This window comes from Lagenorhynchus albirostris, chromosome 10 (assembly GCF_949774975.1).
Source record: "Lagenorhynchus albirostris chromosome 10, mLagAlb1.1, whole genome shotgun sequence".
NCBI classification, from domain to species: Eukaryota; Metazoa; Chordata; class Mammalia; order Artiodactyla; family Delphinidae; genus Lagenorhynchus; species Lagenorhynchus albirostris.
The window spans coordinates 60,110,320-60,137,774 of record NC_083104.1 but is presented as its reverse complement, the minus strand read 5'-3'; the positions used below and the strand labels follow the sequence as shown (position 1 = coordinate 60,137,774).

Here is a 27,455-nt window from a genome sequence, read left to right as displayed (position 1 = left end):
CTTTTCTGCCTTCCACCCTGTTTCTCTCCTTCCCTTTGTAGGAAAACTCCTTACATGTTGACCCTATACATTGTTTTCAATTTTCCCCCTTTTATTCCCTTTGGATCCCACTTCAATTAGGTCCTTGTCATTCCATTGTAATGTCTCTTCTCATGATCGCCAATGACCTCCATGTATTAGTTTCCTAGGGCTGCAATGATAAAGTATCACAGACTGGGTGGCTTAAACGGCAGAATTCCAAAATCAAGGTGTCAGCAGGGCCACGCTTCCTCTGATGGCGCTGGGGAAGGCCTCTCTCCTAGCTTCTGGTTGATCCTTGGCCTGAGGCAGCATTAAGACCAGTCTTCATGTGATGACCTCACTGTGGGCTTGTCTGTCTCTGTGTCCAGACTTCCCTCTTTTTATAAGGATGTCAGTCATTTTGGATTAAGGCCCACTCTAATGACCTCACTTTAACTTGATTACATCTATAAAGACCCTATTTCCAAATAAGGTCACATTCTAAGGTCCTGGGGGTTAGACTGCAACATCTCTTTTTGGGGGGACACAATTCAGCCCATAACATTTCATATTGCTAAGCCTGAAGGTCATTTCTCAAGGATCACATTAAGTGCCCTGTTACATCTGACACCTTGGCTACCTCTCCTTCCTTGGCTTCTAGGGCACCACATTCCTCCTCCACTGCTGAGCTTTCCGTCTCAGTTTATATGGCTGCCTCATTTCATCATCTTATCCTCTAAATATTTGATGATGCCCCAGGCTCAGTCCTTGGACTTCTTTCTTTTCTATCTGCTTTCACTCCATAGGGGATCATATCCAATTCTATGGTGTTAAATCCATCAATAACTATGACTTATCTCCAACCTGGACTTCTCCCTTTAGTTCCAGAGTCATGGGCTAACTGCGTATTGACAAGACTGGCAGGCATCTCAGACAAACACCACCACCCACGACCACATTCCCACTCTTCCCCTGCCACCTGCTCCTCTCTTTCTTCCTCGCCTCGGTTAATGCTAACTTCATTGTTCCAGTTTCTCAACTCAAAAACCACGATGCTGTCTTGTATTTCTGTATTTCTTTTACACCCTACACTCAGTCCATTGGCAAATCCTACTGGCTTCACCTTCAAAATATCTCTGGAATACAGTTCTTTGTACCACCCCCACTACAGCCACTCTGGTCCAAACCACCAGCATCTCCTACCCAGGTTATCATGGTGGCTTCCTCACTGGTGTTGCCACTTCTGCTCATGCTACTGTGTGGTCCACTCTCAACACAGCAGCAAGAACATCCTGCTAAATGTAGGCCAGCTCACGTCACTCCTCTCTGCAGACCCTTCCAGTGCACGTCTACCTCACGTGGGGTAAAACTGAAGTCGGTTTTATGATCTTTGAGTCCTTACATGATCCGGCCACCTCCCTTCCACATACCTTTCTGGCCTTGTTTTCTACTCTCTCCCCATCCTTCTCTGTGATCCAGCCACACCGGACCACTTGCTTTCCCTCCAAAGACATCAGACGTGACCTGACGTCGGCATCTCTGTACTGGCTGTTCCCTTGGCCTGGGATGCTCTTTCCCCAGATATCCACATAGTTTGCACCCTACGTACTTCAAATCTTCACTGTAAATTCATCTTTGCCCTGACCTCCTCCCTCCATCTAAACTTTCAACCTCTCTCCCCCTGCAACATTTTTTTATCCCTTCCCGTTTTGTTTCCTCTTTGGCACTTAAAAGTCTACATATTCTATTCTGTATTTAATATTGTCTGCCCCCCTGCATGCACACACACTAGTATGTACCCTTAGAAACCAAAGTAAAGTTGGCTATTGGTTAGACTTCAAGCAACAGGAAGAGTCAGGAACTGCCAACTGCCACTGCAGTATTCATGCATGCATTTCTTCTTTCAGTCAATATTTACAAGGTCCTCTGTATGTCAGGCACTGCTCTAAGTACCTAGGAAAACCCAGTGAACAAAACAAGGACCGCCACTCTCACAGAGCTCACATTCCAGTGAGGCAAGCAGTCAAAATCATGAAAAATAACAATTAAGTAAAATTAAGTAAATTATACAATATGTTAGCTAGTGATAAATGCTATGGAAAAAATAGGAGAGGTAAAGGAGGATGGGGATTTGAGGGAGAGGGGGTGTTTTACAGTTTAAAATAACATGGCCATAGTAGGCCTCCTTGTGAAGCTACAGTTGGGAACTAGGAAGATGTCAGAAAGTTGAAATTTAATGTATAATCCAAATAAGAAAGGGGTCTGAGAGAAGAGTGCAGAGTGGTTAGTTAACTTTTGCTCAGCAATATTCCTCTTTGAACTAAGAATCAGAGCTGTTTATCTGTCTATAAAGCCTGCTAACTAAGAAAAATAGCAGAATGTATATGCCATTCTAGACATTCAGAATGACAGACGTGTGTGTGCTCTACGTGCATGTGTTAAACATTTGAAACATATCTTGTGGACCACAACTGACCAGCACAATAAGATATAAAAGGAAAAAAGTGATATGTCTATTGTGCAAAAGGGTATTAAATTATCACTATTTGTAAAGAATGAATGTATACCCAGGGAAAACAATGCCTCAGCCGAAAACTCCACTCTATTAACTAATGAGATTTCAGTAAAGAAGGAAAAATCAATTATGTTTTGCCCAGGTTCATTTAAATATAGTAGAAAGTTGTCAAAGTTTCAGAAATAGCCAAAGTAAAACCAGTGAATCACTGAAGTAGTAATTAGTAAAAGTTTATTGCACATCAAAAAGATACCACCAAAAGCAAAAAGGCTTATCTAAGCCATAACAGTGTGAAATTTCAGAACACCAGGAAGGGAAAATCTAGAAGCTTTCAGAGAGAACAAGCAATGTTATCCGCTAAGGAATGGGAGTCAGATGACATCAGACTTTTCACCAGCAACACTGGAAGCTCTAAGATAATTGAGCAATGCCTTTAAAATTCTAAAGGGAAATGATTTAAACCTAGGCTTCTATACCCAGTGAAACCATCAACCAAGTGTGAGGGCAGAATAATAATATTTTCATACTTATGAAGTCTCAATGTACTTCCTGTGCTTTCTTTTTCAAAAGCTAAGGGAGGGTGTGCTCCTTCAAAATGAGAGAGTGAATCTAGAAAGTCAATCAGAAAACAGGTAGTCCAGTACAGGAGAGGGACAGGATGTAGCCACAGAATAATAGTGACGGGACACTCCAGGGTGACAGGTCCACAGTAGCCTGGAAGCAGCTGGTCTAGAGGTGGACAGGTACAGGGGTTACAGGAGAGAGATCACTGAAAAAAAAAATGAAATTGATAGATGACATGATGTCATCTACCAAACATACTGCAAGGAGATTTTACACCTCTGGTAGGAAGTTTTGAGATGTTTAAGTCAGAGAAACAGTTAAATAATAATAAGCAAGCTTTTAAAAATGAGATCATTTTAACTCTAGGAAAAAAGTCATGTTTTAAAGGAAAGGAATTGAGAATTACATCACTATAATAATGTAAGCACAGTATTTATTGAAGTAGCAGTTGTGTTACAACTATCCTGGGATGATGGAGAGAAGAAGAGTGTGTATGTGTTTGCACATGTGGGTACCACGTGTGTGTGTTTCTGTGTGGCTGGGGGAGGAGTTGAAAGAGGGCTGCCTTGTCATGTTACGTAGTTGAAAGTCAATAAATAATTATATGAATCTGAAAAAATAAAAGAATAGTTGTATATGCTTATTATTATTTAAGACTATGAAGGTAACTACCAGAGAAACAGGTAAGTGGATCAGAAGTTCTCCCTCTAGGAGTAGTAGGTAATCCAGGGTGGTGAGCGGTAGGGCAGAGGACTGCTATTTTTCATTATAAGCCTTATTGTATTTAAAAAATAATAAATGCCTAGTACATAATAGGTGCCCCAAATGTAATAGCTACCATTTTTTAAAAAAAATCACTAATTTCCTTACAGATCAGAAATTGCTGGTTTTATTCCTAAAAAAAATAATTAAAAAGAATCTACACATTAATTACAAATAACTATAAGATATCTACTAGTTACCCTAACAAGAAATGTGTATGATCTATGATGAAAAATTAAAAAGTCAATGGAGAAATACACAAATCTAAATAGAGAGACGTCAAATTCATAGATGAGAAGATGCCAATTCATCTCAAAATAACTCACAGTTTGACTAGAGTCCCAATCAAATGCCCATAATTGTTTTGTTTTGATTTTGATTTTTGTGGTAATTTGACAATAATTATATTAAAGTTAACCTGAAAGAATAAATAGGCAAAATCAATTAAGAACCTTCTGAAAAAGAATCTGAGGGCCTAACTGTCAACATGAACTCATATAAAGTTCTGATAATTAAAAGCAACTTACTAGGATAAGAGCCAGCAGGTCGATGGAACAGAACACACATCCCTGGATAATACCTCCCATACAGGGAAGAAATGTCCTGGAGCCACTGTGGCACAGAGGACAAGAGCATGGGTTTACAGGGGCCAAGTCACTTGAGTTCAAATCCTGGCTCTGCCACCTACTAGCTGTGTAACTGAGTGTGAGATGAATGGAAATGATAAAAGTACTTCCCTGGGTGACATGTAAAGTATTCAGAGCAGAACCTGGTAAGGTGAGTGCCATATAGTGTCTGCTTATCACTGTAGGATGACCAGTGCAGTCACACCGGGCCCTGCTCCTAGGAAGGCCCCCATACTGGTTAAAAATACTGTCACCATATTAAAATTCTGAAGAAGCTTTGAACAAGGAGTCCTGCATTTTCCATTTGCAATGGGCCTGACAATTTACATAGCGAATCCTGCAAGCCATTTAGGACAAGGATGAATTATTCAACAAATGGTGCTGGGAAAACTGATATTCCAATGTGGCGGGGAGGGGCAGGTTTAAGTTAGGTTCTCATTTCACACCATGTGGCGTACTAAAAACATAACTGTACAGTTTAAATTAAAACTCCATGTTCTGAATTTGAATGAGTACTGGTTTTGACACAAGATGAATTTTTATCTTTAAAAATTAATAATACGTATATTCTAATACTGTTCACCGAAGAGATCTAGAAACAAGAACCCAATAGCAAAGAGCACTCCCAGCACTTGGGTGTGGCCTTGAAATACCGTTCCCCACTAAAGGGAGCTGGGGTTCCCTGGAGAAACGGCTAATTCCAGAACTTGCACAGGAAATGGACAAGATTTGTCAGGAGCCTCAAACAGGAAATATAGATGAAAATCTTGTCCTACCAGAAAGCAAGGAGGTCAGCAAAGACCATGTGGATGTGTCAACTGGAAGAGATTCCCACTGGCTAAAGATCATTATTATTGGAGCATCAATAATAATGATCAGGGCAACTGGTTATCATGTATATTTACATGCATGACTTCATTCAAAAGAGAAAAAACTTAATGGTCATCTGAAAGAACCAACTCATTATTTTGAAAACTGGCAAATACAGACTGAAAAATCAAGCATTTATCCTGCCATTATTATATGAAATGAACCTCAGGGTAGCCAAATAGTTGATGAGAGAAAGTTTCCCTTGGTAGAATTCTAGCTAAATGAAGAATTAGGATATCACCATTTTGCAACCCCTGATGAATCTAGGCAGTGATCATCAGTGACCGCTAATATCGCAACAAAAGGTAACCATGCATTCAATGCCACCTGCTGGAAGTTAAAACACTGACCAAGCCTTTAGATCTAACTACAGGGAAGAATATGTTAAACACCCCCTTGGGGTGCAATCAGCAGAATCCAGACTGTGGGAAACCCTGCAGGACAAAGGACCCAGTTTCTTCAACTAATAAACTGCAAGGAAAAAACTAGGAGATGAAAAGGAAACCTATAGTTTGTAAAAGAGACAGCAACTAATTGCAATGTATGGACTTTATTTGGATTCTGATTCAAACAAGCTAAAAACAAGAACAAAAATGAGACAGAGAAATTTGAACACTTGCTAGTTTGGTTTTTTTTTTAAATGATATTTGAGAACTATTGCTAAGTATTTCTGGCTGCGACAATGGTGTTATGGTTATATATATATATATATATAAAACCATATATTATATATATATATATTTAAATTTCTTACCTTTGGAGATATACATGGAAATATTTACAGATAAAATGAAATGATGCCTGTGATTTGCTTGAAATAATTTTGGAGGTGGGAAGAAAGTGGGTGGGGATACAGGTGGAACAAGATTGGCCATGAGTTGGAAACTAGGGCATGGGGTACATGGGAGTTTACTATTTTGTGTGTGTGTTTAAATTTTTACATTAAAAGTTAGAAAAAAATATATCCGGGGAGAAAAAAAACTTACTTGTGAAAAGATGTTTAAACTGTATGAAATATATGAGTGAATATTTAACTGATCTGAATGACTTGCTAAGTGTAAAGTAAATGAATGAACTAAGGAAAAGACTGCTACTTTTTTTTTAACATCTTTATTGGAGTATAATTGCTTTACAATGGTGTGTTAGTTTCCTCTTTATAACAAAGTGAATGAGCTATACATATACATATATCCCCCTGTCTCTCCCCCCTTGCATCTCCCTCCCTCCCACCCTCCCTATCCCACCCCTCTAGGTGGTCACAAAGCACCGAGCTGATCTCCCTGTGCTATGCAGCTGCTTCCCACTAGTTATCGGTTTTACATTTGGTAGTGTATATATTTCCATGCCACTCTCTTTGTCCCAGCTTACCCTTCCCCCTTCCCGTGTCCTCAAGTCCGTTCTCTAGTAGGTCTGTGTCTTTATTCCCATCCTGCCCCTAGGTTCTTCATGACCAGTTTTGTTTTTAGATTCCATATATATGCGTTAGCATACGGTATTTGTTTTTCTCTTTCTGACTTACTTCACTCTGTATGACAGACTTTAGGTCCATCCACCTCACTACAAATAACTCAATTTTGTTTCTTTTTATGGCTGAGTAATATTCCATTGTATATATGTGCCACATCTTCTTTATCCATTCATCTGTCGATGGACACTTAGTTTGCTTCCATAAGACTGCTACTTTTAATTAAGTAAAAACTAAAAATATGTGTGTGCTTTTTTAAAAAATTTATTTTATTTATTTTATACAGCAGGTTGTTATTAGTTGTAAGTGTTAGTTATTAGTTGTAAGTTGTAAGTGTATTGTAAGTGTGTACATTTAAAACGTACTAAAATTAAAATACTCTAAGAAAAATAATTGCAACTTATGACAAATTAAAGGTTAAAGTGCTTAAGATATAAAGGTTAAAGTGTTATTAAGGAATTAATAACAATAGCTAATACATTGTGTTTATAATGCACTAGGCATTTCTATAAGCACTTTACAAAAACCATCTAAGCTATCATAAAATTTAAAAAGTACTAACATTCTTTGGTCTAATAGGTATCTCATAGAATAAGTTCAAATAATCAATAAACAAATAAATATGTATTCAACTTCACAATAATCAAATAATTGCAATAATTACAATTTAAATAATTGTACTAAAATTTTAACCTATCAAAATAGTGAATATTGTTGTTAATAATGAGCACCTCTTGTTGATGGTGCAGTGATGTGGCTGACTTCTTACCTTGCTAGTGGGCATTTAAGATGGAAGACTCTTTTTAGAGAGCCATTCAATGACATTAACTGAGTCTTGGAAACATTTATACCTCTGAGCCTATTGTTACGCTTTCAGGAATTTATAGCATTGACACGATCAGAGATGCATATAAAGATGTGTGTAGTAGGTGGTTCATAAGAGTTTTGTCTGTAATCAAGAAAAATTGGAAGCAACCTAAATTCTAAAAGAATAAAAGGAGCATTTGAATAAATTAGAGGACATCAATACCTTGAGATATTAGGGAATCCTTAAAGTCGTGTGTTGAAGTGGAAAATAACCCATCAGCAGATGAATGGATACTTTAATTGTGGAGTATCCATGTAATGAAATATCACTCAGCAACAAAAAAGAATATATATATACACATACCTGAATCACTTTGCTATACACCTGAAACATTGTAAATCAACTATACTTCAATAAAAAATAAAAATAATATTCATCCTCCTGAAAAAAGAATGACTGACACAACAACATGAATGAATCTCAAAACATTATGCAGAACAACAACAACAAAAAAGTCAGACCAAAAAAAGGAGAATATACTGTTTGTATCCGTTTATATGGAATTCTAGAACAGGTAAAACGTGTCTCTGACTAAAGAAGTCACATTAATGGTTTCCCCTGAGGTGAGTCCAGGGACTGATTTGGAAGGAACATGAGGCAAATTTCTGGGTGGGCAGAAATGTTCTATATCTCGAACATATTAGTGTGAGCTAATTGGGTATATCCTTTTGTCAAACTCATCCCCCTCTACCTACTTAAATTCTGCTCAGACTTCACATAAGATCTTGACTTTGATTCTAAGCAAATTAGACCTCAAAAGATCATATTTTCCAAGATTTAATAAAATAGGTAAAATATTCAATTTATGGTCTTAATTGGAAAAAAGAACCATGATACAATGCTATGCATATAGCATTGTCCTAATTATGTAAAAGAAAATACATGAATAGAGATATACAAAAATAGAAATGGCAAGAAGGATATATTCCAATGAACATGTATAACTTTCATTATTAGAAAAAACAGTGAATATTCTTTAAACCCCACTTTAATGCAGAATTCCCTTTTTCTCTTTACATTCCAGCTTTGGCCTTCTTTCAGTTCCTCAAATACAGAACTTATGTTTCCTATGCTTCTGATGACCTCCTCATTCCCTCCGGTTATTTAATTCCTGCTCAGCCTTCAGGTTTCAGATCAATCTTGACCTCCTAAGAGAAGCCCTCTGTGGCCCTTCCCTCTCTAGGCTGTTTGCCTCTCCTCTGTGACCTTAACAACTGTGATTTTTTATTTCTTTGCATGCACCTTGAGTTAGCCAAACCACAAGGTTAAGGGCACAGTCCTCTAGACTGCCAAGTCTTCTAAGACTTCTGATACTGACTGCAAGTTTAGGGGTTTTCCAAAACCACCCTCAGGTCCAGTAATTTGCCAGAGAAATTTAATTCACCAAAACCTATTATATTCATGGTTACATTTATTACAGGGAAAGAATACAAATTAGAACCAGGCAAAGTTGGAAGAGACACATAGGGCAGAGTCTGGTTAGTTTCCAAGTGAGGAACTTCTGTCCTCAGGATATATTACCTACTAGTCTTTATATGTTACAACAAAATGCACAGAGGATTGTCCACCCAGGAAGCTCTCTGAGCTTGGGTGTCCAAAGTTTTTACTGAGGCTTCATTACGTGAGCATGATTGATTCACTGATTGATTGCCCACATGGTCTTTCTGGCTTTCTGGCTATGGCCAGCTTCTACCCTAAGATTATTGGGTGTGACTGTCCCCACCCTGAGAAACTCCTTAGCATAAACATAAATCAGCTGTGTTCTAAGGGGCTCACCATGAATAACAAAGACACTCCTGCTATCGCTCGGGAAATTCAAGGGTTGAGAGGTTACTTCTCAGGAACTGGGGGGTGGTGGGTGGCGGTTAGGACAGGTGGCCAGACCTTCTTTGAGCAGGCCAAATTTTTACACACAGCATGGTTAGGTAAACAATACCCCCACCCCCTCCCAGTTCCAAGAGTCTAGGATCACATCTGGTTTTGCTCCCAGTCTCATCCCTGGCACCTAACAGAGTGGTGGGCAAATGTTGAGAGTTGGCATGACACAGAAGTTTATAGCATGGAATTGGCAGAGTCCGAATTTGAATGTTGCCTCTTCTTTTCACTGAGTTGACCCTGATGGGTTATTTAACCTCTCGTTGCCTAACTGTCCTCATCTGTAAATTGCGGGTAATGATAATACCTATCTCAGAGAGTTGCAATGAGGAGTAAACAAATGAACATCAGTAAAGTTCCCAGAATAGTGCCTGGCACAGAGTAGAAGCTAGATAAATGTCTAATATTATTAAGTGCTCAATAAATAATTGCTGATTGAACAACTGTCTGGCACATGAGAGGTGCTTAGCAAATATTAATTGAAAAAATATAAAATAAGATTTTCTTCTTTAGCAGATTTTAAAATTTTTCTATTAACATAGTACTAAATGTATTGATTTGGACATGTCATCAATATGTCTGATTTTCAGGTCTCCAATCAGCTATTATTCCAAAGATTATATAGCTCAATAATATGCTTAGAAAAGTACAAAAAAGTTTCAGTCTTTACCTCTCCGGTAGGCATTACCCCCAACCATAGAGTGAGGAGTTGAATTACACAGGGTTCAAGGTGTCTTCCAACTCCAACAAAATGTTATTTGTCCTTAGGAAAGAAACTAGATATAACAAGAGAAGACCATTTAACATGGAGGCATGAAAGCTTTGAATGTGTAAGTTTCCATTTAAAAAAAGGAACAAAGAGAACATTCAGTTGATTACCAAAATCCATCTTTAATATGTGAACACATAGATTTGAACTGTGGCCATGAATTTTTACTAATTTGATGGCCTTTGACTCCCTGGCAAATCATGCACTAAGGCCATAGAAAATTTATTTCAATCTGTGAGAAACGGTTTATTTTATCTTGTCACTTAAACTGGCCTGATGGAAGGTGATAGAATCAGTAATGTCTCCTTAAACACCTTCAAATAACATCATTAGCAATTAGAAAAAGAATCAAGTCTTAAAACCATTATGTTAGGGCTTCCCTGGTGGCGCAGTGGTTGAGAGTCTGCCCGCCGATGCAGGGGACACGGGTTCGTGCCCCGGTCCGGGAAGATCCCACATGCCGCGGAGCGGCTAGGCCCGTAGCCATGGCTGCTGGGCCTGCGCGTCCGGAGAGGCCACAACAGTGAGAGGTCCGCGTACCACCAAAAAAAAAAAAGTAAATATGTTCCAACCATTCTTCTTACCATGTTTATTTTCCGAAGATAGCAAGTGTTAACAGTTTGGTCTACATACTTCTATGCATATACACATCATAGATAATATGTATCTATGCTGCTATGCCAAGTATTTGTAAAGTACTACTTTTTCTTGCCATTTTAGTTTTACCTCAGGCCGTCACCCAGTTTGAAGAATTGGTTGGTATGGCGGAGGCCCTGCTCAAGGGTGGAGGAACCCTGTCCACGTCTGCGTCCACCCTCTGGAGAGCAACAAATAACTCCTCACCAGATTCATTTGCCTCCACATGTAGTAATTCTAATTCTAATTACAGTTCACCAATTTCCTTGAAAACTGAGGAGGAGCATCACGTGGATGAGAAACAGGTCAGCTGGAAGACCATCCCATCTTTCTCTGGGATGCAGTTACATACAAAATTAAAATTACTGTACAACATAATCACTGTCTTATCAGATCACTTTATGTAACTTTAGGTCAATCATAATATTCTGACTATGTAAAACAGTCTTTTACAATAAATCTAATATTTGTGAAATGAATATCCAGTTCAGAAAATTAAAGTCAAATGGTGGACAATGATGAAGTTATTAAACTAGGAAATTCTTAAACCAGTGACAGAAGGACAACTATGCATTAAAGGTTATAAAACTGTATCATTGAGACAAGGTGAATTTTAGGCTGTACATGCTGGCAGAACACAATTCTTCTACTTTCCCGACTTCTCTTAATCAAGAAATAGAAGCTAAAAATACAAGTTTTGTTAGAATCGGCCTGGGAAATTATGCCTTCAAGAGCAGTAATTAAATGCTCACTATCTAACATTCAGAATATTTGAATCTTAGTGTACTGGTTTCCTTTGCTGTGTAACAGATTCCCACAAACTTAGTGATTTATAATAATACAAACTTACCACCTCAGAGTTCTGTAGGTCAGAAATGCGGTAAAATCAAGGTGTTGGCAGGTACTCTCCTTTTTGGAGGCTCTGGAGAAGAATCTGTTTCCTGTCCATGGGGGTTGCTGTAGAACTCAGTTTCTTATGCTTCTAGAGCCGAGTTCCCTGTTTTCTGTTTTCTTGTCGACTATAAACTGAAGGCCATTCCTGCTTCTAGGGGCATCCCCCTTCCCTGGTTCACGGTCCACTTCCATCATCTTCAAAGCCAGTCAGGGCAGGCAAAGCCCTCTCAATCTTCTATTCTCTCCTCCTTCCTCTGTGTCTTCTTTCTGCCTCCCTCTTCTGCAGTTAAGGGCTCATGTGAGTGCTCAATAAATGTTAGCCATTTTCATTATTATTATTAACATTTATGGTGTGCTTACTATGTACCAGATACTGTGTGTATATATTTATAAACATAAAGTTATATGTGTATGTAAATATACATATTCGTACCTGCAATAAAGTACACAAATTTTAAGTGTAAAAAAAAAAAAAAAAGGCTCACGTGATTGGACTGGACCCACCTGGATAACTCAGCATATTTTCCCCATCTCAAGGTACTTTAATGACACGTACAAAGTTGATTTTCCCATATAAGGTAACGTATTCAAAGGTTACAGGGATAACGATGTGAATATTGTCAGTGGGCCATTATTATGCTACCATGCTTAGTAGGAAATGTTAAGTATGGATTAATCCTTAAAGCACCAAATCCAGATTACATGACAAGAATTTGTATACACTCTAGAACAAATACCTCATATATGTTGGGAATTATCTCAAAGTTAACATCTAACTCTAACCCCTGAAATGTACAATATATATTAAAAGTATCATACATCACCTTAAAGACTTGGTTTTGTTTTCTGGTCTGTATTAATTCAATGAGTAATATATTCTTCAGATATTCCTTTCCTTTCCTTTTTCAGTTATTTCAATTATTATTTTTAATTTTTTAGTTCAAGATTGAAAAATGGCAGATTGCCCATTGCAACAAGAGCAAGCCTCAGAAGTTTATTAATGATTTAATGCAAGTGCTCTACACAAATGAATACATGGCCACACACAGCCTGACGGGGGCAAAATCCTCTACTTCAAGGGACAAGGCAGTGAAACCAGCTATGAATCAGAATGAAGTTCAAGAAATCATAGGTGATAATGTGTTTGTATTATATTGTCACATGAATCTGAAATTATTTTACCATTCAACTTTAAGTTGTTCTTTCATTATCTTTTTTATTCTTCAAGTTTATTTTTCTATGAGAGAAAAATCTGAGGATAGCCTAAACCTCTTATGATATATGGGGAATTTTGTATAACAACTTTACATTAAAAATGGTTATTAAAATAAAAATGAATTTTATATTACTGAAAAGTTTGGATTCATAAAATTCATAGCTTTAGAAAAGTAAATTTTCAAAATCCTTTCCAACAAAATTTTAGTAACAGTTTATGTCTTATTTTCTTTTTCTTATCTTGGTTAGAAATATCCCTTATCTTTTACTCAGAAAAAAACAGAGGTTAATTTAACCATCCTACTTATGGTTTTTAAGTTAATTAACCTCCTTAAATATAATAATTTAGGTTATCAAGTAATTTTTTTGCAAATATCCAACAAATTTAAGGACTCACTGAATCACAGCTCTCTATATTTTAATAGTGCATCATTTCTTAGTTGGAAAAGAGTCAGTCAGAATCTGCTTGTTTCAACTGATGTTGGGAATGGGTAAAAATAAATTCCCAGCATTTTGGATCAAGGGCACTTAGCATTCAGAGCAAGCAGCAAGGTTAAAGCTGAATGGTACCATAGGAAGACATATACGTATGCTCTCAGTTTATGATATAGACTTTTGTTATCTCTTGCTTTGCTTTGAAAAATCTGCCTAGAGATTCATCTATTTAAATATCTCATGGGTGTTGGGCTGCTTTTTCAAAATAGAGACAAAATTATAATGTGAATTGCTTGGTGTTTTATTTCAGTTCATACCTTAAGATGCAAAGGCCTGATAAAGTGGTTTTTTAAAATTAATTAATTTATTTTTATTCAAGTATAGTTGATGTATAGTATTATAGAAGTTACAGGTATACAATATAGTATTTCACAATTTTTAATGTTTATGTTCCATTTATACTTATAAAATATTGGCTATATTGCCAGTTGTACAATATATCCTTATAACTTATTTTATACATAGTAGTTTGTACCTCTTACCCCCCTACCCAATATCGCCCCTCCCCCATCCCTTCCCACTGGCAGCCACTGGTTTTTTCTCTGCATCTGTGAGTCTACATCCTTCTGACAAAGTGTTTTTCTGTGTTTTGTTGTTGTTTTTACAGGAATCACAAAACAATTATTTCCCAACACAGATGATGTTTCAATTAGGAGAATGATAGGGCAAAAGCTAAACAACTGTACCAAGAAGCCATATTTGAGCAAAAATCTGAACTCTCAGGATATTAAGTAGATCCTTTCGGTAAGTCTTGTAAATCTTCACAATCCTTTCAATGTAGCAAGAAGACACAGTACTTGTATCTATGGAATAGCATTTCCCAAACACTCTACCAGGGGAGACTAGAGGCCTGTGAGATGCTAATGAGTATTCCTGGGGGTGAAGGTAGGGACGGGGATGGGGATTTAAACTTGGGAAATGCTGAGTCAGTTACACGGATTCTCCTTTCCCAGAGCCTCTCAAATATTTTGATGCCCTTTAAATATGCCCAAGTGCACCAGAAATCTCTAAGAAGGACATATAGTGTAGAGTGTTTTCCAAATGTGTTTCACTAAGGAGCTTTTCTTTCTCTTCACACAACACATGTTAACTTGTGGGGAGGGGTAGAAAGCAGCCAAAGGAGGGACACGTGGCAATTTAGGAAGTGCTTCTCTAGAATAAGGGAAATACAGACCTTTAGGAGGTCTCTGAGGTACATTAGTGCACTCTACCATCCCCATCCTGCTTCTCAATGTCTTTAAACCTTTAAGTCAGTTGTTATAGTTTGTATTTGTTTGATAAGGATTTTTACCAATATGTTTGTATTAAAATACTAAAAGGAAGAAATATTTGTTTGCAGCGAGTTCTAAAGAAAATACACTTTATGGTCAGGCCCTGCCCTAGGCAAGCCTGTGATGAGGAACTTTGTGTTTGCTTTAGCAACTCAAAGTCCTGGCCATTCCACCTGTTGTCACCCTTCCTCTCCATTATTTTGATGGAAAATATATGACAAATATGCATTGTTGCGCTATTAATATTTTAATTGATAAACAGACGTATATGATAAACACATGAGGGCAGGTTTTCCTTCCATTTTCTTTACTTCTATCTTTGATTTCCATTTGCCTGCTCTTCGCCTGAGACCATGTCACTTGTCTTTTTCTTCTGACCATGTTTTAAATAGGATATGGACCCACCCCACCCCCACCCACTGTTTTAACTACTGCCCCATCCTCCTTGAGGGTCCCTTAGTATGTTACTATTCAATTAAGGCCACCTCTGCTGAGGGTCAATAATAGTCTCTCTTCCTTAAAAAGAACAAAACAAAATAACCAAAAAACCTACTTATAACAGCTGAAGGGGAATTCTTTCTCTTGGCTCATGCATACTGGTAGACAGACCTGAAGATTTATAAAAGATAAACATATTTGTATCCTTTTTCTCCCCAAGGGATTAAAAATTTCAGTAGATGGTGAATCTCACAACTTGCCAGTTAAGAGATAATTGCTTAAATGAGCCCTTAGAACTTCTCTTTTGTTTTGTTTTTTTAATTGAAGTATAGTTGATTTACAATGTTGTGTTAATTTCTACTATACAGCAAAGTGATTCAATTATACATACATAAAAATTCTTTTTCATATTCATTTCCATTATGGTTTATCACAGTATATTGAATATATAGAACTTCTCAGTTTGATGTCAGGCTATCCAGTTGTTCTGGTGTATCATGGCCAAGTTCCCTGTTTAAATGCCATGTAACCAGACCTCCAGGTCATAGGGCTGTCTTCTGGAGCACATTGTATTTCAGAGCTCTGCAAAGCATTTTAATATCCTAACCTCTGCCTTTTTTATATCCCAGGCTGATGAGGGTAGGCATGAAATTCATCTCTGATAAGTCAGCAGAGTATTGAAGAAATTGAAGTTAAAAAGTTTTTATATCAGTTTTGCTTGTACCAGCCAGTCGCAGTGTTATCAAATCACCTGGCGATAGCATTAATTAAAATTGAAAAAAGGTAGGGCTTCCCTGGTGGCGCAGTGGTTGAGAGTCCACCTGCCGATGCAGGGGACACGGATTTGTGCCCTGGTCTGGGAAGATCCCACATGCCGCGGAGCAGCTAGGCCTGTGAGCCATGGCCGCTGAGCCTGCGCGTCCGGAGCCTGTGCTCCACAACAGGAGAGGCCACAGCAGTGAGAGGCCCGTGTACCGAAAAAAAAAAAAAAATATATTGAAAAAAGGGAGAAATCTTTTGTTATGAACACAATATGTTCTAGCGCCTTCTGCGCCTGAGCTTGGTTGTCAAGATAGATCCTTGGAATAGAAATGCATATATTTTGAGTCAGAAGTAGAGATTAACACTAGAATGGAATTTTTTTTTCAACCAGCAGATATCTTTCATTTGAAGTATAGCTCAATCCACATTATTTCAAAAGGACTGAGAAAATACACTGGGAGAGACAGGGTCACAGAAAACCTAATTCAGCCATGCTTGGTGAATGAGTCAGATATAGCACCACCTGGTGGAATGCTGCTATATTTTTCTCTTCTTGCTCATTTAACTAATAGGAGCCTAAAGTGAACACATTTATTCAGGCAAACCATACCCTTCCTCCCCCTGCCCTCAAAAGTATTTGGAAAAACAACTGTCCTCCCATTACTATAAGCAAGGCAATAGGTACTGTGAAACCATGTAGATTTCTACAAATTCCAATACATCCAGGAAGCCCAGTAACCCCACCAGGGGCCCTGGTAGACTGTGCCCTCCACTCAGGACTGAGCTCGAAGTTGCCACTGGCTTGCATTTGAAAGGACAACCATTTCCCTGCTAAGATTCATTTCTGTGAAAGCAAGAGCTAAATCCCATCCTGCCTCCTTTGTCATCTATTTGTTCTCACTCCTGTGACTGCCCTCAACTTGCTAGCAGCTCGCACTCTGCCTAGAGCTTGATGTTGCCAATCTTTCTGACCTTTCTCCATTTTTTGTTTTCTTACGAGAGCTAAAGAAAATTTTATTTATAAGAATTACAGAATATTAGAAGATCACCTCTATAACATCCCACTAAGTGTTCTAACAGCCTTCTCCTGAAATGTCCAAAGCTGTCCCAGTTTACATGATCTCTACCATAATATTACATACGCATAACTTAAAGGTGATCTAATACAGCAGTGCTCAAACAAAGTGGGAGGGATTTTGTCCCCTGCCCCTGAAAGAGGGGGTTTGAAAACACAGATATTTTGGGTTGTCACAACTGGGCAATACTACTGGCATCTAGTGGACAGGAGCCCGGAACGCTGCTATACATCCAACAATATATAGGACAGCCCCCACAACAAAATAAGTACCCAGTTCAAATGTCAGTTCTGTCAAAGTTTAGAAATTCTGATCTAAATGATTTCCTGGTCACCAAGATGGCAGGGTAGGAAGACCCTGAGCTCACCTCCTCCCACGGGGCACACCAAAACTACAATTGTTTACAGAGCAACTGTCTATGAGAACAACCTGAAGACTAGCAGAAAAGACCTTCTACAACTAACGATATAATGAAGGAACCAGAACAAGAAGGGTAGGAGTGGCGGAGTTGTGGTACAGTCAAGACCCACATCCCCGGGTAGGTGACCCACAAAGAGGAGGATAATCACAATTGCAGAGGTTCTTCCCAAGGAGTAAGGGGTCCAAGACCCATTTCAAGCTTCCCAACCCTAGGGTCCTGCACCAGGAAGGTAAGCTCCCGGAACATCTAGCTCTGAAATCAGGGCTTGTGTTCAGGAGAGCCAGAGGGCTGTAGGAATTAGAGACTCCGTTCTTGAAGGGCAGGTACAGAATCTCAGATGCTCCAAGTCCCAGCTCAGAGGCAACAATCTGAAAGAAGCCTGGGTCAGACTCACTTGCTGACCTTGGACAGCCTGCAGGATAGGCAGGAGGCAACTGGAACTCCCCTGGAGATATAGACACTGGCAGCAGCCACTTTTGGGAGCTCATTCTACCATGAGGACACTGGTACTGGTAAGCACCATTTTGGAGTCCTCCCTCTAGCCTATTAGTGCTGGGGCTTACCTGCCCACCAGCCAGTCACCCCTAGTCCTGGGGCACCCTCAGGTTGAACAGGGGCCTGGCCCCACCCACTAGCAGGCCAGAACCCGCACTGGGAGCCCCAAGCCCCACAGCCAGCATGCCAGGTCCCTGCACCACACACCAGTGGGCTGGCACAAGCCCCAGGACCCACTGGGCCTTGCAGCCAGCTGACCTGGGACACCCTGGGCCTGCAGCCAGAATTGCCAGGATCCTGCCTCACCCAACAGTGGGCCAGCACCATCCCCAGGACTCCCCAGGCCATGCAGCCAGCTGTGCCAGGATGTGGCCCCACCCACCAACAGCTGGTAGCTTCTGTAGGAGGTAGGGATTGGCAGCCAACTGGACCAGAGGCCAGTCCTGTGTACCAGGGCACCCACAGTAGTCAGCCCCAACACAACAGAGGGCCCACTCAGCCCACATGGGGGCATCCCTATAGCATATAGTTCTGGTGACCAGAGGGGAGTGTGCTGCTGGGCCCCACAGAATGACTCCTACAAAGGGCCACTTCTCCAAGATCATGAAATGTAACCAACCTACCATTAGGTTACATACCATACAAATAACAAAGAGAATTAGACAAAATGAGGTGACAAAGGAAGAAACAAGATAAAACACCCAAAGAAGAACTAAGTGAAGTGGAGATAAGCAATATACCTGATAAAGAGTTCAAGGTAATCATCATAAAGATGCTCAACAAACTTGGGAGAAGAATGGATGAACACAGTGAGAAGTTTAACAAAGACTTAGAAAATATAAAGAAGAACCAAACAGAGCTGAAGAATAAAATAACTTAAATGAAAAATACACTAGAAGGAATCAACAGTAGATTAGATGATACAGCAAACTGAAAGACAGAGAGGTGGAAATCACCCAAGCTGAAGAGAAAAAAAAAAGGAATAAAAAAAAAATGAGGACAGTTTAAAAGACTTCTGAGACAACATTAAACATACTAACATTCACATTGTTGGGGTCCCAGAAGGAGAAGAGAGAGAGAAAGAGGGAGAGAACTTTTTTGAAGCAATAATAACTGAAAATTTCCCTAATCTAGGAAAGGAAACAGACTTCCATGTCCAGGTAGCATAGAAAGTCCCAAACAAGATGACCCCAAACAGGTCCACACCAGGACACATTATAACTGAAATGACAAAAGTTAAAGATAAGGAGAGAATCTTAAAAGCAGCTACGGAAAACTAACTAGTTGTACACAAGGGAACTTCCATAACACTGTCAGCCAACTTTTCAGCAGAAACTTTGCAGGCCAGAAGGGAGTGGCATGATATAGTCAAAGTGATGAAAAGAGAAACCTGAATCAAGAATACTCCACTCAGCAAGGCTTTCATTGAGATTTGAAGGAGAGATAAAGAGCTTCCCAGACAATCAAAATCTAAAAGATTTTAGCACCACTAAACTGCACTAACATTTACAAGAAATGTTAAAGGGACTTCTCTAAGTGTAAAAGAAAGACCACAACTAGAAATATAAAATTACAAAAGGAAAAAATCTCACTGGTAAGGGCAAACATACAGTAAAGGTAGTATATCCACCACTTACAAAGCTAGTAGGAAAGTTAAAGGACAAAATCATCTATATCCACAATAAGTAGTTAAGGGGTACACAAAACAAAAAGATGTAAATATGATGTCAGAAACATGACACATGCTGGGGAGGAAGTAAAAATGCAGGGTTGTTAGAATGTGTTTGAACTTCAGAGACTATCAACTTAAAATAATCACATGTATATATACAATATATAAACCTCATGGTAACTAAAAGCAAAAATCTATAATACATACACACACAAAAAAGAGAAAGGAATCCAAATGTAACTCTAAAGAGAGTCAGCAAATCACATGGGAAGAGAGGCAAAAGAAGAGCAAAGAAAAGAACAGAAAAAGAAAAAAAAAGGAAGAATGAAGGAAACTATCAACAAAAAGGCAGCCTAATGAATGGGAGAAGAATATTTGTAAATGACATACTCAATAAGGAGTTAATATCCAAAATATACAGAGAACTCGTACAATCAAACAGTAAAAAAACACACAACCCAATTAAAAAGTGGGTAGAGCATGATACTATACATAGGGATTCCTAAAGATGCTACCAGAAAACTACTAGAGCTAATCAATGAATTTGGTAAAGTAGCAGAATACAAAATTAATGCACAGAAATCTCTTCCATTCCTGTACACTAATGATGAAAAATCTGAAAGAGAAATCAAGGAAACACTCCCATTTACCAATGCAACAAAAAGAATAAAATACCAAGGAATAAACCTACCTAAGGAGACAAAAGACCTGTATGCAGAAAACTATAAGACACTGATGAAAGAAATTAAAGATGATACAAATAGATGGAGAGATATACCATGGTCCTGTACTGGAAGAATCAACACTGTGAAAATGACCATACTACCCAAAGCAACCTACAGATTCAATGCAATCCCTATGAAACTACCAATGGCATTTTTCACAGAACAAAAAATTTCACAATTTGTATGGAAACAGAAAAGACCCTGAATAGCCAAAGCAATCTTGAGAACGAAAAATGGAGCTGGAGGAATCAGGCTCCTGGACTTCAGACTATACTACAAAGCTACAATAGTCAAGGCAGTATGGTACTGGCACAAAAACAGAAATATAGATCAATGGAACAGGATAGCAAGCCCAGAGATAAGCCCACACACATATGGTCACCTTATTTTTGATAAAGGAGGCAAGAATATACAATGGAGAAAAGACAGCCTGTTCAATAAGTGGTGCTGGGAAAACTGGACAGCTACATGTAAAACAATGAAATTAGAACACTCCCTAACACCATACACAAAAATAAACTCAAAATGGATTAAAGACCTAAATGTAAGGCCAGACACTATCAAACTCTACAGAGGAAAACATAGGCAGAACACTCTATGACATACATCATAGCAAGATCCTTTTTGACCCACCTCCTAGAGAAATGGAAATAAAAACAAAAATAAACAAATGGGACCTAGTGAAACTTAAAAGCTTTTGCACAGCAAAGGAAACCATAAACAAGACCAAAAGACAACCCTCAGAATGGGAGAATATATTTGCAAATGAAGCAACTGACAAAGGATTAATCTCTAAAATTTATAAGCAGCTCATGCAGCTCAATATCAAAGAAACAAACAACCCAATCCAAAAATGGGCAGAAGACCTAAATAGACATTTCTCAAAAGAAGACATACAGATTGCCAACAAACACATGAAAGAATGCTCAACATCACTAATCATTAGAGAAATGCAAATCAAAACTATAATGAGGTATCACCTCACACCAGTCAGAATGGCCATCATCAAAAAAATCTACAAACAATAAATGCTAGAGAGGGTGTGGGGAAAAGGAAACCCTCTTGCACTGTTGGTGGGAATGTAAATTGATACAGCCACTATGGAGAACAGTATGGAGGTTCCTTAAAAAACTAAAATTAGAACTACCATAGGACCCAGCAATCTCACTACTGGGCATATACCCTGAGAAAACCATAATTCAAAAGAGTCATGTACCGCAATGTTCATTGCAGCTCTACTTACAATAGCCAGAACATGGAAGCAACCTAAGTGTCCATCGACAGATGAATGGATAAAGATGTGGCACATATATACAACAGAATATTACTCAGCCATAAAAAGAAATGAAATTGAGTTATTTGTAGTGAGGTGGATGGACCCAGAGTCTGTCATACAGAGTGAAGTAAGTCAGAAAGAGGAAAACAAATACCATATGCTAACACATATATATGGAACCTAAAAAAAAAAAAGGTTCTGATGAACCTAGGGGCAGGACAGGAATAAAGATGCAGATGTAGAGAATGGAACTGAGGACACGGGAAGGAGAAGGGGAAGCTGGGACGAAGTGAGAGAGTGGCATGGACATATACACACTACCAAATGTAAAACAGGTAGCTAGTGGGAAGCAGCCACATAGCACAGGGAGATCAGCTCGGTGCTTTGTGACCACCTAGAGGGGTGGGATAGGGAGGATGGGAGGGAGATGCAAGAGGGAGGAGATATGGGGATATATGTATATGTATAGCTGATTCGCTTTGTTATAAAGCAGAAACTAACACACCATTGTAAAGCAATTATACTCCAATAAAGATGTTTAAAAAAAATGGGTAGAGGACCTGAACACACATTTTTCCAAAGAAGACATACAGATGGCCAACAGGCACATGAAAAGATGCTCAACATCACTAATCATCAGGGAAACTCAAATCAAAACCACAATGAGTGATAACCTCACACCTACCAGAATAGCTGTTATCAAAAAGACAACAAATAACAAATTGTGGAGAAAAGGGAACCATCATACACTGTCAGTAGGAATGTAAATTGGTGCAACCACTATGCAAAACAGTAAGGAGAGTCCTGAAATAATTAAAAATAGAACTACCATAAAATCCAGCAATTCAACTTCTGGATATTTTTCCAAAGAAAACAAAAACACTATTTTGAAAGGATATATGCACCCCTTATGTTAATTGCAGCATTATTTATAATAGCCAATATATGGAAGCACCCCAAGTGTTCATTGATAGATGAATGGATAAAGAAGATATATATATGACAGAGGCAAGGCAGATTTGGGAAATTTCCTGATACTTAAACAATCAATAGGTGTTACCAAAGAGTGACAAACAGAATTGTTGATAATATTTTAAGATGCGTATGTGGGGATCATTAATTTTCCTTTGTGTGTTTGAGTTTTTTAAAAGTCTTGTGAGATAAAAATATATGTTAAATATTTTAGTTGTTATCTATGCTGGAATTCTTCTGAATAGATCATAAAATAATTCCTAAGTCACCTCAACAATAATTGTTCTTATTAACAATTTTGTATTTTTAAGCAAAAATTTGTAGTTGACACAAAGATAAATAACTCATACTGTTATTATAACATATTATTGTAACCTAAAAACTGTTAAAAATACTATAAGAACTCTAACATAAATTTGCTCTGTTTTTTTTTTTACTTGCTTTTTATAGGTATTATAGTTACCTGAAACAAAAGAACCTTCAGTAGTAAATCTAACATTGGATTTTGCTGGAGACTCTGCAGCCTCCCTGGCAGTGAGCACAGGGACAGGTGCAGTGAGTGACAGGCTGGGAGAAACCTGCGACATTGTTGGGCCGCCCTGATGGAGCACAAGCTTGTGAAGAAGCTGCATGTAGATTTCACCCTCAGTACCAGTGAGGCATCAAACCAGAGAATTTCTAGCAGGCCCATGAGCATGCAATATGGTTTCTTGGAAATATGCACTTTCCCACCCCAAAGTGGTCCTTTGTACAGCTAAACTAACAGGACAATCAGAGCTCTTACCCTAGCAACAAAAACTTTAACCCCTAAGATTCATCATTGTCCTAATCAATCCCTGTACATTTATTATTACCAATGACTCTCCATTTTAGCTTTTGGATCTTTAGTATAAGCACATGTTTGGAAAAGTAAACAGTGAAATAATCAATGTTCACAAACATGACAGCAGCAAAATCAGCCTAAAATCTGATAATCATATCTAATGAAGTAACAGAGTTTTGGCAATAAGATTACAGGATTATTCTGTTACATAAAATTGTATAAAACAGACCTTTTTATTTGAATATTAAACTATTCCACTGTGCTCCTGAAAAAGAAATAAACCCAAGTTTTCGTGATTGCTAAAACAATGCATCAACTTTTTAAAAAATCTTTTTTCATGTTTGTTTGTTTACATGCTTCTTTTTATTGCCCAAAGTATATTAAATATGCATGTGTAATACAAAACATCACACTGCTACATTGCTTAGTTTTAACTGATTTGTTTTCATAGTATCAGAAGAGAAAATAATTGAAAACAAAATCATATGGGTTTAGTAATCACACATATATACATATACCATTTTGTAAATGAATAAAAGATAAAACATTCTTTATCAACAGGCCTCTCGTTTGATATCAGGTTGTCACACGTGACAACTGTACAATGTCAAGCCATGCTTCTTCAGTGCACAAGGCCATGTTCAAACTTGGAAAGGAGGATGATTATGATGGTTAAAAAGTCCAGCACTGTGGACCCAGGAACATTCCATAAATGTTGCTTGATAACAATGTGGTTGTACAAAATAAATACTCTTAAGGAAATAACTTATGTTAACATTTGCTACTTTTACTTAAATATAAATAAATCCCATTGAAAACATAAAAAGTATTTGCTTTTTTCTTATTAATGTATAAAATCCAGGGAGAAAATCATTTTCTAGGCTGATGGCTTCTTTACATAATACAGGGGTGCCTGTATCTTTTCGAATTAGAGTTTTGTCTGGGTATATGCCCAGGAGTGGAATTGCTGGATCCTACGGCAACTGTATTTTTAGTTTTTTAAGGAACCTCCATACTGTTCTCCATAATGGCTGCACCCATTTACATCCCCACCAACAGTGTAGGAGGGTTCCCTTTTCTCCACACCCTCTCCAGCATTTATTATTTGTAGACTTATTAAAAAGATTAAAAAAACCTAAAAATATAAAAATAAAAAGCTTCATATATTGAACGATCATATATGCTTGTCAAATAAGAGCTGAGGTGAATTTTTTTTAATTCAGTGTCTGCAACGTCATTGTCTGCTCTCTGGGTTTCAATTTTGTGGTCACCTGATAGACCATCCACTGGAAGTGTACGTCCATGTTCATTCTGTGGGCTCTGGTCATTGTGAGGTGGAGCCTGGGCAGGGCTAATCATCCTGGGGGTCAATAACAAATATCAGTGCTCCTGTTCCCTGGTTATAGTCAAATACAGGGTCAAAAAGTCAACATGTCTCAGGAAGTCCCAAATCTGAAAATTAACAAAGTAGTTAAAACCTACAGCTAACATTATACTTCATGATGGAAGACTGAATACTTTCCCTTTAAAGTCAGAAACAAGTCAAGAATGTTCATTCTCACCACATATAGTCAAGATTATTTTGGAGCTTCTAACTAGTTCAATAAACCAAGGAAAGAAATAAAAGGTATTCAGGGGACTTGCTTGGTGGTGCAGTGGATGACTTCACACTCCAAATGCAGGGGGCCTGGGTTTGATCCCTGGTCAGGGAACTAGATCCCACATGCATGCCACAACTAAGGAGCCCATGAGCCACAATTAAGGAGCCCACGAGCCACAACGAAGGAGCCTGCGAGCCACAACTAAGGAGCCTGCCTGCCACAACTAAGACTTGGTGCAACCAAAAAAAAGAGTCAGTGGAATGTGCAAAGTCTTTAAAAATAAATAAATAAAAAGTATTCAGATTGGAAAAGAAGCAGAAAAACTGTCTTTATTCATAGACAACAAGTTTATCTATGCAGATGATCTAAGGGAATCTCCAAAAAGGTACTAGAACTAAAGAGTAAAAAAAGTGTAAAAAAAAAAAAAGAACTAAAAAATGAATTCAGCAAAGTTGCAAGATACAAGATCAATTTACAGAAATCATTGTATTTCAGCTGTCGGGTCAGCAAGATGGCAGAATAGGAGTTTTCTACCATCATCTTCATCCATGGATGAGACTATCTTTGTGGGAGCCCAGGGGTCCAGCAGAGAGGTTCTAGCACACCACTGAACAAAAAAATCCAAGAATAGATGGACTGAAGATGGTAAGAACAGTTTCACTTTACCCACATCACCACTCCCCCAAGGTGGCACAGCTTAGTACCAAGAGAAACCCCCTTGGACCATAATTTCTCCCATGGGGGTAAGTGAGAGGTAGTGAATGAGCTGGTCCACCCAAGCCATGCTGAACGCTGCCTAAGAGGTCCACTTCTTTCTTGCCTACCCAGAATCCCGAGGTATTTGACATGGCTAGATAGGGGAGAGGCTGGGTGCAGGGAAGAGAGATGGGAATTACAGAAACCAGGACCCAGACTCAACAAAGGGCTGAGGATCCTACTGACTGACAGACTCCACCAGGAGGCCTGCCCACCAGCCCTCTGGGACACCTCACATGCAGACCCCCACAAATAGGACACCCCCACTGGTCTGTTCATAGATTGTAAGAATAATATTGTTAAAATGTCCTTAAATGATCTACAGATTCAATTATAATCTCTATCAAAATCCCAATGGCATTTTCATGAAATAGAACAAACAATCCTAAAATTCCTATGGAACCACAAAAGCCACTGAATAGCCAAAGAAATCTTGAGAAAGAAGAACAAAAGCTGAAGACATCACAATTCCTGATTTAAAGTTATATTACAAAGCTATAGTAATCAAAACAATATAGTACTGGCATAAAAACAGATAGACCAACAGAACAGTATTGAAAGCCTAGAAATAAAACCACCCATATATCAACAACTAATCTTTGACATAGGCATCAAGAACACACAATGGGGAAAGAATAGTCTCTTCAATATATGGTGTTGGGAAAACAGGATATTCACATGCAAAAAATAAAATTGGACCCTTATCTTACTGTATACACAAAAATTAACTGAAACTAAATTAAAGACTTAAATGTAAATCCTGAAACTGAAAAACTAATAGAAGAAAATGTAGGGGAAAAGCTCATTGACATTGGTCTTGGCAATGATATTTTTGGATATGACACCAAAAGCACAGACAACAAAAGCAAAAATAAACAAGTGAACTGCATCAAACTAAAAAGTTTCTGCCACAGCAAAGGAAACTATCAACAAAACAAAAAGGCAACCTACAGAAGGGAAGAAAATATTTGTAAACCATAAACCAAATCTCTTTAAAGAGAGATTAACATACAAATATATAAGGAACTCATACAACTCAATAGCACAAAACCAAATAATCTAAAAATGAGCAAAGGACCTGACCTTATTTTTCCAAAGAAAACATACAAATGGCCAACAGTTATATGAAAAGGTGCTTAATGTCATTAATCATCAGGGAAATGCAAAGCAAAACCACAGTGAAATATCACCTTACCCCTGTTAAGATGGCTATTATAAAAAAGATAAGAAATAATAGGGGCTGGCAAGTATGCGGAGAAAAGGGAACCCTTGTGCACTTTTGGTGGGAATGTAAATTGATACAGTCACTGTGGAAAATAGTATGGCGATTCCTCAAAAAATTAAAAATAGAACTACCATACGATCTAGCATATATCTTCTGGGTATATATGCAAAGGAAATAAAATCTGTATCTCAAAGAGATATATGCACTCCAGTGTTCATTGCACCATTATTATGATAAACAAGACATGGAAACAACCTAAATGTCTGTTGACAGATGACTGGATAAAGACAATATGGTACACATACACAGTGGAATACTCTTCCACCTTAGAAAAGAAGGAAATCCTGCCATTTACAGCAATGTGGATGAACGTGGAGGACATTATGCT

General features: G+C 38.3%; 1 protein-coding gene across 1 annotated transcript in view; it reads left to right on the top strand.

Moving 5' to 3' along the window:
• BEND6 (BEN domain containing 6) overlaps positions 1-23,703 on the top strand; it is a 58,285-nt gene extending 34,582 nt beyond the window's left edge. The window contains exons 3-6 of the mRNA XM_060164107.1: positions 11,035-11,255; positions 12,784-12,976; positions 14,162-14,298; positions 23,113-23,703. Of these exons, the coding sequence (XP_060020090.1) occupies positions 11,035-11,255; positions 12,784-12,976; positions 14,162-14,289 (542 nt within the window). The 3' untranslated portion in view covers positions 14,290-14,298; positions 23,113-23,703. The remainder of the gene's footprint in view (positions 1-11,034; positions 11,256-12,783; positions 12,977-14,161; positions 14,299-23,112) is intronic.
• Positions 23,704-27,455: the final 3,752 nt, after the last annotated feature.